Source organism: Dreissena polymorpha, chromosome 15 (genome assembly GCF_020536995.1).
Source record: "Dreissena polymorpha isolate Duluth1 chromosome 15, UMN_Dpol_1.0, whole genome shotgun sequence".
In the NCBI taxonomy this organism is placed as follows: Eukaryota; Metazoa; Mollusca; class Bivalvia; order Myida; family Dreissenidae; genus Dreissena; species Dreissena polymorpha.
The window spans coordinates 31861917-31874600 of NC_068369.1; the positions used below are offsets into that span (position 1 = coordinate 31861917).

Consider the following 12684-nt stretch of genomic DNA (forward strand, 5'->3'; position numbering starts at 1 on the left):
GAACAGTTTATGGGCAGTGAGTTAAGTATGTCACATTATTTTCCTCATGTCATTTTCATGGTTTATTTTTGAAATAACATATGCTTGTGTCTGCGTATATACATTTGCACATATTTTTCTTTCCATTCAATGTAATGATGTGTTAATTGTTTTGATTGCCATACTTTTAAATTGCTCAGTTATAATCAATAAAACTTTGTGTTGGATTCAACTTTGTTAAATATCAAAACAACGATACGGTAGAGCGAATATTGTCGAGAAAAACGAAACAATCCACAATAAAGAAAAAACAAAGTCCAACATATATTCAAACGGAACGGATATGCTTTCTTGAATGAAAGCTACTTCAGTAATGCCATTTTACAGAATACCACGTGAACTACTAGAAGTTTGTGTCTTTAAGGCAAATCTGGAGATCGCTTCTATAATGGGCATCGAACCTGCGACCTCCAAATCGTTTGGCGGACATCCGTTACATCACTGCGACCAATAGAAGCCTTTTAAACGATTTTTTCGTACGTTGCAATGTAGCCCAATTACAAATTTCGTTTTGGTGTGTCTGCTTATGCTACCAAATATGTAAAATGGCAAACATCATATAAATAAAACTGATTTGAATAGAAATGTGTTTCTTATTTATATATATATTTTGAATTATTCAAAAATACAAATGTATTTCAAAAAGCATATAAGAGTCGCGTTCTGAGGAACCTGGGCATAATGCATAAGCGTTAAGTGTCATCCCAGATTAGCCTGTGCAGTCCGCACAGGCTTATCCGCACAGGCTTATCATGGACGACACTTTCAGCTTTTATGGTATTTTTCCTGTGCGGATGGAACCGGCTAATCTGGGACGACTTAATGATAAATTGGAACATATCAAAATCATAAAATGCATTTCCTATTTATTATCATCGCTTTGGGACACCCAGGGCTGAATATTAACTTTTTCATCCAATCGAACGAGTGCCATACATTTTCCCTTGTCCTGACGAAAAAATTATTTGTCCTTACTTTAAAATGTAAATTAATTTCCAATGTTACTTTTCAGTAATTGTAAAATATATATAAAGTAGTATAGTACGACACGAAGAAAGTACTGTTGTGGTATTAGTATTTATAAGTATAATTTAAACAAACCAATGATAAAAAAATGACTATATTTTGAAGTCTCAGTTTACTCCATTATAGATCACAATTATAATGTTACACTTGCTATAGGTGCTTTATAGTTTAACAGCTAATTATTGTGCATAACAATCCTATTCATTTATAAACAAACACACTTGACTAGAAGTAGAACGAGTGTCAACTGTTAACAATATTGAAAAATACTAAAAGGGATCTTTTCACGCTTTGGTAAATTGACAAAATTGAAAAAAGTTGTTTCAGATTCGCACATTTTCGTTTTAGTTATGATATTTGTGAGGAAACAGTAATACTGAACATTTACCATGGTCTAATATAGCCATTATATGCATCTTTTGACGATTTTAAAACCTAAAAATTATAAAGCGTTGCAACGCGAAACGATTGAATAATTTGGAGAGTTCTGTTTTTGTCGTTAAATTTTGTGAAACTACGAAGATTGCTTATATAAGGTATAAAATACGTCAAGCATGTGTACTCGGCGGAATAGCTCAGTAGGCTAAAGCGTTTTTACTTCAGGACTCTGGCAGGACTCCAGGGGTCACTGGTTCGAAACCTGCTCCGGGCAATGTTCTTTTCCTTTTTTTAATTTTATTCTTGATTTTTTTACTGGAGCTTTTACGATCCAATGTTTACATTTATCAATATAAAGCATTTAATGAATAAGTTAAAAAATGCCAAAATCTGTGAAAAGGCCCCTTTAAAACAGACCGCAAACGAGAATGACGTTGTTTAATAGAATATAAGGGAACCAACCGCAACAGTGTTGTTAAATTAACTGTGCAATTATCCTCCCTTGTAAACAGCACAGTATCATCCGTGTATATCTGAATATTTTGCGTTTTATCTGTAACGTCAAGTTTTGTTAATAAATACAAGCTAAATTACTGGATTCATGCTAGTAAATCAGAGAAAAGGACTTTGACTTTTTGCACTTGTCCCGTATGACTAGCAGACTATGTTTTGACTTGTTCGGACCTATGTTTTGGCTGTCCCGGACAATCTGACTGTCGTTAATGTCGAGCCCTGGTTCCTAAGTCGTCTTGGGCCAATGTAACTATCAGAAGATGTCTGTAGGGCTTTGATACCACACCGGTTGTTCAATAAGAATTGAAAAAGGATGCCTCATATACATGAAATGTAGCCTCCTAGGGGGTCCGGATTTTATTTGATAAATGACGATGCGAAATCATGCATTCTAAGGGTTTTCAATGCTACTTTAGGCACTATATTCTGTAAACATGTTTTTAAATTTACATAGGTGAAACAACTAGACACAGCATTTGTTGAACATGAAGAGCAATACAACAAATTTCATGATCGTTTACTTTCATTTGAATTTGTCGGCATTTCTAGGTTTAATGCATTTTCCACAAATAAACAAACATATTTATTGTAAACAATGATAATTAACCGCAATGAGTTTGGGCTATGCAAGCAAAACAATCCTATTGTTAATTACCTATTTTAAATAATATTATATAATTAGAGGACGGTCACCATCAATCGTATTATTAACAATTATCATGAGCATGCAGGTTACTTGTTAACAGTCAAACAATAAACAAAAAGATAACATGAGGCCGCAAATGTAAACAATATATACATGTAACTAAAGAAGGAAGTTAAACCCTACCCATCTTCCATAGGCCTTGTGAAAATGTTAAACTAAGCAAATATTTTGGCCAGTTTATGACTGGTGTCCGGCTTCGTTGGTATTGCGAACAAACAGTTTGTGACGTTAGCCTATATAACATCACAAAGAACAATTTGCGATACTGGTAGCTCACCTAGTATAAAGTGGCCAGTCTATGTCTGCTGTCCTGCTTCGTGCGTCTTGCATAGCGCGTCGTACTCTGAACGTATTGTGATGCCGACTTTTAGCTCGTGAACACATTAGATGCCACACGTCTAATGATTAACCTTGGTCAGAATGTTTACCTTAACAATTTCTAGACCGAGTTTGAATGTGGGCCACGTGCGTCTATACAACTATGTCTGCATGTTAAATCTTAATAAAAACGGATAATCACTATAGAAGCCATATTTATGACAACATCTTGATGAAACTTGGTTAGAATATCGACGACGACGTGAAGTTACCCTCGGGACTTCGGTTGTAAACCATCGCCCGAGCATACCGCTTAACACTAAAATGCACTGTTATTATATATATTCCGTTAAGGAGTTCCAAATAGTATTGGTTTTGCAGTGTGGATATTGTGCCATAGCAATTACAAATCTAAATAATAAAAATAATCTAAGAGCGTATGCTCATAATTGTACTGGCGATTAAATTCCACTATAATATAGTATTATCGGTCTATAAAATATTTTGTTTATAATTATACGTATTTACCCATTTAATGTTTTCTAAAACCACGATTATATATATTCAAACAGTCTATGTGTGGAAAAAAACGAACTAAGAATATCCTGAAAGAAATAGGTCCTCCAAAGGTAATGTGAATGTAGACTTTAATGATTTGGTGAATGTAGACTTTCATGATTTGGTTTTGTTGTGAAAAAGGTTCCACTTTGCGTATTAATAAAATATGAATTATACGCTGTTTAATTTAATTTAGGCTGGTTGTAAGATCTATCGTGTTATTTTTAATAAATAAATCAAAAATATATTTCAGGATTTAGATTATTCCAATTTTCCACTAAGTGGGGATGAATACAAAGTGAACATTCATTGATTTGTTATTATTAAATATGTGTCGCGTTCATTTTATTTCTGTCATACAGCCATATTAAAAGTCAAACATGTGGCCAAATCATTATGCATGAAGCACACTGTCAATCTAAACGCATCTGATCGTTATGTTCCCCCGAACCGTAACGTTTCATCTTTTCCGCCTGTCCTGTCGTCAGTAATGGCGCCACCACCGGATGTTCGGTCACCAGAAATGCCAAAGCCCTGCATGAACGCACTGAACAAGCTTTGGAGTTCCGGAAGTGCGTCGATGTCGTCTCGTGGGATTCTGAAGCAGCCCACAGAGCGGTTGAACTTCCGGTCTCGAACCTGATAGAAAATTACAAAAACTTTCGTATTCTTGTAAAAAAATATAATTAGTGTGATGTTTTTTGACATTTTTGCGGCCCGCAACGACAGGTCTATGATAAATTCTAGTAAATGACCTTGTTATGATTCCAAAATCAGAGGGTGGGGATTTCTTTTGCAAGGCTCTTTGTCAATTTTTTTCTCATTAAGCATGATTTTATATATTTATTTGAATATATTGGGCTCCTAAAAAATACTATCCTGGGTACGTTACTTATACCTGTGGGTAGCATGTGCGATAAGTACAGCGTGTAATAATATTATTATTTAATATATCCATGTATAACAAGTGATGTTTACACTTACCATTTCTCAGTCTTTCCTTCAGGAGGATGTGGTGGTTGACAACCAGCCCGAGACCCATCCCTCTCCTGGTTGCCTTTGCAACCACACAGGCTGAAATGTAAATAATTGTATTGTGTGTATATAAGCGTTTGTGTATCATTATTAAACAAAAATCTTGTTTATAGTGTCAATACCAAAAGATGTTATAAGATATTATACGCCAAAAACATGTATGAAAATCTGGATTGTTTGCTGCTTGGTGACAATCGATCACTGCGATTGTATTAATGGTTTTATACAGCTTATATTGCTATTCTACCTTTCATTTTCCGGTAATGGTGGCATATTTTACACATATCCCTGTGGCATATCATTTTTCCGTCATCCACACCTGTGACGTCATTATCGCCAGTGACGTCATCATCGCCAGTGACGTCATCGTCTTTGATGGCGAAGTCGAAAGTGTCATCATCATGATAAAAACCTTAATGTCAAGAAGGATGATAACCATTGTTTGAGTGTTTAAAACAATGTTAAAAGGCAAATGTACAATCATACATTTGAAATGCTCATGCACATAGACATGTTCCTCATTTTAAACAATGTCTAACATATTTTACTTGTATTTTAACTACTTTAAAGTTATGTTTGAAAAGAACGAAGCTACATACAAGCTGTTTGGTGGTGTGTTGGCTGAACTGTCAATATACGTTTGTACAATTACTTGGCTCTTCTGTTTCATTAGTTTTTCAATATTTTGTTTTAGCATGGTCATGTCCATCGTTATTTTACTGTTTGGACGGCATGCGTGTAAAAGCATTACTCGTAGCAATGTTTTTCGAGTAACGAGTGTAAGTTAAATATACATGTACCATTTTTTGTCATCGTATCATGATTGATTTTACCTTAATCCACGTGCTAACACAATATTTGCCTTTTACCTTAGTGCGCCTATATATGTGTTTTGAATATTATTTTGTATAAATATACCATTTTAATTGCATTTAAAGACCCATAAATACAAAAAAAATCAAATAAAATTTCGTACAATATTTCGTCAAATAAAGTAAAAAATATAAACATCAGTGTTCCTTATAGCAAATGCTGAAATTTCAACGCCAGGTGTGGTCTGGTAACATAGTTGTTTGTAGATATAAAATGCACGGTTTATTTTTATGTGACAAAATTAATTCCATTTTGTTTTCCCGCAAATATATTTATTCATACGACACAAAAACACTAAAATGGTACCATGCTAGAGTTCATGTGTCGTATGAATAAATATAAGTGCGGGAAATTAAAATGGAATTAATTGTGTCACAAAAAGATAAAAACGTGCATTTTATATCTACAAACATCTATGTTACTAGACAACATCTGGCGTTGAAAGTTCGGGTATTGCTATATGGAACACTGCGTTTTTATTGTTAAGCTTTATTTTATGACATATTGCACGAACATTTCGTAGATTTTGAGCAGTAAAGGGGCTTTAAAGTTTTATTAAAGCTAAACAGTATTTACAAAATAATGACATTGTATCGCCATTTTGTTATTATTTCTGAGAGTAAAGTAAAGATACAAGTGCATTTGCGTGATAACGGTACAAGTGCATGTAAGCTTTGTGGCATATACATGTACGATGGAATACATATGTGATCAAGAACATGTCTATTTTTAAACATATTTGATGAAATAAAAAATATCGCGGTATAATAAATAAGCAAATGTAGGTTTTTACCATTAATAACGAGTAAAATGTTGATTTACCTATGACGTCATCATCCTGGGACTCAACCTGCGGTTCAACGGAAGTGATACTCCTTGTTTGCACTCTCGCCTCCGCAACAAAGTACAGCAACTATAACAGCGCCAACGGCCTCATAGTTTATACGTCTGCGATTTCACTCCAGCGGGGCCTTGAAAACATGTGTAACATTTGATTCGATCATCCGGTGATATACGACAATTTTAACACATGGGATAGTGTTTATTATCACTTGACTATATATGACCTCGTTATTCTCTTCCGTTTAAGGAACGATTTACTTCCTTGTCAATCAAACAAGGATAATAATACATGAGTTTCCGCAGTATGTTATATTCGTTGTGTATAATTTACTTTTTTATGTAAAAATGAAATTTTGGAAATCTTTGAATCTGTGCACGATCTTCACTACACTCGTTTTGTTTAAATGGCGGCCGATTATGTACAACATTATTAACTTGCCAAAACCTGCAAATTTATGTTCTTCTTTTGTGAATGTAATTTGTCAGCTTAAGTACAACAATTCATATTGAATTTTACCAAACTAAAACAATCTTTTGAAGGTATTACCACACCTAACAAAAATAAAACAGAACGTTCACCAATAGAATTAAATAACAACTATATCTACAACTACAACCCGACATTCCTACAAATCCGAAATATTGTATCCTCAGTAATATTTACGAGTTAGAGAAAGACATCAAATTGTTTTCTAGGTGTGTTAAGCCATACTTTTAGCAAAACCGTTTATAACAACTAATATTTTTGATATGAATCTCCTATCTTTCGAAATAATTTAGCATATACATACTAGCTCCTAAATGAAGTAAAGCTTTACAATATCCGCATAATATTATTATTATAACGGTAATATTGTTGAAATTTACTCGAGTAAAATATTTGCCATACATTAAAACCAAAACTCCTTATATTTTAAAGAGTGTTCATAGAAATAAAGAAAGATTCGCAATTATCCTGCATTAGTATATTTAAGTACTCGTTGAATGCTCTGCAGTAGTATATTTAAGCTATTATCAAAAAGCTAAAATAAAGCTGCATATATGAGCACATTTCATAGACACTCGTAGAAATCAACTTAAAAACCTTTCATATCTGTCCTGTGCGATCCCCTCCGCAAATGAGCATGTTCTTTGTAAACAGCTGTTGGTTATACACAATCGGTTTCGCAAAGTCAAATGAAATAAAACTTCCGAGTCTTCGTGTTTAACTAATTAATTTCCTATTTTTTGACCGAAAACAATAAAATTTAAACTTGAAAGTCACATGTTTTCGCACAAAGGGCACGTGATCAGTTAAACCTTAAATGACTAATTTCATTGTAAATATGCATACGTACTATGCATACGTATGATATGCTGCAAGAGTTAATGTTCCTTTTGTTTCATGTATCAAGTTCTTGAGAAACAACGGGTGATCAACGAACGTTAAGTTGAATTGATATTTTACTTAGTATTAACTTTCGTACTTAATGGTCTCTTTATACAGTGTTGTTAACGACGTTATAACTAGACTTGTGACCCTTCTTATACTGTTTATATAGTTTCCTTTTATATATGCAGTTTTTACACGCGTGTTAGGCAAATCACAATGCCCTTAGATATACACAATAAACGAGTCGATTCGGAAACATTCAAACTGTTTCATTTGCGCCAATGATAAAACACACCAACAAATATCAAAACTTGCAAGACGATGCGCTATTGTATACACGCATTAAGGTTTCAACTAACACATACTAACAGCATAAAAAGAGCTTTATGGAAAGAAACATAACATCTCAAATAATCACAGAGAAAATAATTTGAATTACTAACAAAAGAACTGCTTTTTTTAAAGATAACAACAAATGAAATTTGAGATTTACGAACTTAAATGTTGATAGAGACATTGTTAACCATATATTATCATATATTAAACAAAGTTTCTGTAGTTGATATGCCACCAATTTTTACAATCACAAATGTTAAAATAATTATATTTTAGCATATAGCAACTTGTTACATTGTAGGATAATGTCAATTATGCTTTATTTAATCTATTTTTTATGATGTGATTATTCCTTTGTATTAAAATGCATAACTAATTTTTGTTTAGAATGTCTTTGTCATGGAAAAATACAAATACAAGACAATCGGGTATATCCTGAAAGGAATCGGAGCATGTTGTCTTCCTCGATTACATCATCAACGTCAGCCTCGATTTGGAGAATAACCGAATCTGTTTCAGTGCAGCGCTCTATGACAGTGACGTCACTGTTTTTTGCGAGCCCCTGCATTTTACCAGTTAAATGTTTTTTATTAGCATCTGGTAGTATTATAAACAAATATTTTCGGTATTATAGTAGTGTAAGGTATTTGAGGGGCGTCGAAAAGACCAAAAGACTAATGCATTTTCCAATACTATTGATTGATTGTAATAAATCTTAAGGAACTTTATCCATGTATGTTGCATCTTTATCATATGATATGTCTTATTGCAATGTGGTTGTCACTATTAAATGGAAAACCCCACCGTGAAACATGCAATCTTTATTCACATATGGTCAATCTAAGCATATAAGATTTCGTCATTTTGAGTGTATTTTAGAGTTTATTTACAGGTCGCTTTGCGTCTTCATGACTGCATATATGGGCAGACCTGCTGAAGCACATGTATGCATGTACATAATGTTCTATGTTTGTATGTAATATCTTACGGAGTGAATAAAATTTTGCACTATAAAACAAATATATATCTGATATATACCTGATCAAAATCATATTCATGGCACTACTAACGACGAGGACAGATGATGATTATGATGAGTATTATTGATAAAATTATAAAATGTATTATGCTTGTGATAACGTTGCAGACGACGGTGGTGATGATAATGGTGGTCATTATATTGGTGATGACCATGCTAATGATTACGTTGTGGTAAACGACGATTATACTTACGATGACGTTGATTATTATATCTATATTACATAGAAAACAAAGATTATGGTGAACTCACTTGTGACGTCTCCCTTGAGTATTACATTCCGCTGCACTGTCAGTTTCAGCTCCATTCCCTTGGAGATAGCTTTAGCCACCACGCACACTGATATATATGAAATGGTGTATTAAAGAGAACTTATCGCAGACATTATGACACAAACGTGTGTGGTGTTGGTGGTGTTGGTGGTGGTGGTGGTGGTGGTGATGGTGATGATGGTGGTTGTGGTAGTGGTTGTGGCGGTGGTGGTGGTTGTGGTGCTGGTGCTGGTAATGGTGATGATGGTAGTTGTGGTATTGGTGGTGGTGGCGGTTGTGGTGGTTGTAGTGGTGGTGGTGGTGGTGGTGATGGTGGGAATGATGGTGGTCGTAGTGTGTGGTGATGAGGGTAATATGTGTTTGTAGTTTTCAGCAATAAAGTAAATGCAAATGCATTATTTTAAATCAATTTAATTAATATATGGTTGAATCAACCCTTGTAAATATTTCATATAAAATTCCTCGATGTGGGCAGGTTAGAATTAACAAAATAACAGTACAATTGAGAGACAACATTGATTTAAAAAAAAGAAACGTCTTAAACCACAAGTGGATTTAAATTTATTGAGGAAAAAAAGTTAAAGAAATATGTTCCTTTCAAATGACAAAAGCGTGTGATATATTGTTTTCTTGTTACTTCCTTATAGCACGATGTGTTTTTAGTTTCGATATGTTTTTCACCAATCAATCAAAAATGAAAATCACAGAAACAAATCATCGAACACGTTTTATATTTAGCTTTCTTCTAAGATTTATTCCAAGTCAGTAGTAGCATCAACAAGTTTTATTTGTATAATACAATCTATTTTTGAAGCGTTTTTCGCACCAAAATATATCATGTGACTAATCTATTAGTATGTCCATGAAATTATCTTATATTTTCAATCACAATTGAGCATTGCTATTTTTCGTACATACGAATTTACACGTAGGGCGTGTGCAGCTTTCGACTTCCCAAACTATGTGATGTTTCATTTCAAAATGTTATGTTTGTGTGATACTTTTAATGTCGATGGCTAAGATGTCCATTTATATTATCGCTACCACGACTCAGTCTGTTTGTTTGTTTTGATTATTCGCCGTTTTAACAGCATTTCAGTCAAATCACGACACTCAGTTCACCAACTCCCAATTTTCCTGGGGAAGCTGGTTTGACCAGTGTTAAGAGCACCCACTCAGTAAGTGACAACTGCCATACTTAAATCAGGAATATACAGAATATTGCTGTAGAAAGGATGTTATGACCATTCCCTCAATTAATGTTGTAGGTCAGATGTCGAACCCGCGATACTAGGATTGGCAGTCACGCACTAGATCATTCCCACGAATTTCCTTTGTCGCCACCACTAAATCGTGGATACGAGATAACTAACTCATGGAATGTAATAAGTAAAAGCATGCACATGACACATCTGTTCCACCGTAGAAATCCGCCAAGATTTTATATGGTAACGTTAATTTGAAAATTACGAAACAAATTATTTCAGAATAAGAATTAGATGATGATAACATAAGTTACACATACGACTAATGTTATAGCCATGCCATTTTCAGAACGCCAGTATAAATCCGAATTCATTACAACCTCATCCCATTGGCATCCTCCCTGTTACCACTGCCGTTTTACGATGAGTGTGTAGTATTTTTATTAAATGGAAGTAATGCCAACTTTCCAAATAATACATCGCTAAAAAAAAGTGAAATCGGGAATGGAAAGTAATTTATTTAAACAATAAACGATAAAAGCATTTTATTCGATCTGCATCATATAGTGTATTACATGGGCGAGGATGTTATTATTTGCGGGCTGACTGTTACTTGTGAATACACAAAATACTTCTTGCTTTCATTTTGAGTGTTAAACTGGAATAATTTGTCTCTTTATTCGGTTTTACAAGGATACTTTATCTCTTTTTTGAATTTTATTCCGTTTCATATTTTCATCTTCCAACAGAAAAGCACTGTATAGTCTTTCAAGTGAGACATCTTGGTTTAGAGGTAATGCGACAAAGCCACTATTTATAGTGCCGGCCTTTATGTTTGGTAGCACGTACACAAGTAATGGCCGGTAACGATTTTGATACATAGCGAGTCAGATCAACCCAATAAGGTAGGAATTTTACTTTACTTACACAAACACCTTTCTGTGTTTTCGTCTTCTTCGTCTTAATCTTTTTTCTTTCTATCAATATGATAATTATTTTAACAATAGTAGTATAATTATAATTTGTTTGATTTAGCACGAGTGTTATTCGCTAAAACATATGCATAACATATCACATTGCATATAAGTTAAGTTGATAAGTTTTTCAGACACTATTAATAAAGACGATTGTAACTTATGCTCAATGAAGCATGATTCCCCTATATTGAATGATATCTCGCCTATTATCAGTTAACTTTAAACCGACTTTATAGTTACCTTGTATAGTCTGGTTGAAGTAATAATCAATATTGATCTGAAAAGAGAATAAACAAGATAACCAGGCACAACATATTTGTGTTAAAAAATGAAAAGATTGGTTATTAATGTACAGTCGTTTTTTGTAAACACTTAAATAATTGTCATCTAATTTTCATCTAAATTATTTGACACCATAACAAAACAGACAAATTGTCTCTTAACACGGCAACTATTACACAAAAGTTGTCTTTGTGTTGTAATCATTCCAATAAATTGTTTCAGAACAAATAAAGTTGGTTAAAGTTTGATTTATCCGAACAACTAATGGCATGCATGTAGAGAGAATGCATAACTGCACGCAAACGAAATGCATAGCTCATGTGTTCAATTGACTAAATTATGTGCACTTATTAAATAACCATACGGTAGGTTTGGTTTCATGTCTTTGCACGTACGTAACTCATTTTACTTACAATACAAATTAAAATAACACAAACTACGATCAACAAAAACAACATTTATACCATTCAATGATTAAGCATACATATGTAACAACAATCATATATTCGTTTCATATGAAAATACATTATATTTTTGGTCTTGGTAAATTGAACTTTACATGGCTGGAACTAAGTAGTGAATCTTACATTTAAAATCCAGTTGGTTCTCGCTATTGAATGTACTATATATGGATGATAACACTCCAGACACGTTCTCAGGAAAGCAATTATTGTAGGCAAAATGCTATAAGATTGTGTGACTGCCTAACAATCTTTGCACAATCCATACAGTACCCATACAGCCTTACCGCTATTTATTGCACGGTATTATTCTTTAAGGGCTGGATAAATACATCATCTGGACTCGTCTTGACTTTTATGCAGCACTTACTTTGGTTCTGGATAACTTGTTTGTTATATTTAATGGTATACTATTTAAACATATTATCGGTGTTCCAATGGGAGCTAATTG

General features: G+C 33.7%; 2 protein-coding genes across 2 annotated transcripts in view; both read right to left on the reverse strand.

The window, feature by feature from the left end:
• LOC127861225 (uncharacterized) overlaps positions 1-12684 on the reverse strand; it is a 323777-nt gene that overhangs the window by 284524 nt on the left and 26569 nt on the right. The window lies entirely within an intron of this gene.
• On the reverse strand, positions 3952-4936 carry LOC127859667 (uncharacterized). Its single transcript, XM_052397173.1, has 3 exons — positions 4821-4936; positions 4523-4612; positions 3952-4177 (listed from the first exon to the last, which is right to left on the reverse strand). Exons 1-3 carry the CDS (start codon positions 4844-4846, stop codon positions 3952-3954), a joined length of 342 nt encoding a protein of 113 aa, XP_052253133.1. The 5' UTR covers positions 4847-4936.

What these genes read in the sequence shown, in the direction of transcription:
- LOC127859667 (XM_052397173.1), bottom strand. Translation starts at nt 4,846, where the DNA reads ATGCCACCATTACCGGAAAATGAAAG. An exon ending in CCATTACCGGAAAATGAAAG is followed by an intron (nt 4,613 to 4,820) that starts GTAGAATAGCAA and finishes TTTACATTTCAG; the next exon opens with CCTGTGTGGTTGCAAAGGCA. An exon ending in GAAGGAAAGACTGAGAAATG is followed by an intron (nt 4,178 to 4,522) that starts GTAAGTGTAAAC and finishes ATTTTCTATCAG; the next exon opens with GTTCGAGACCGGAAGTTCAA.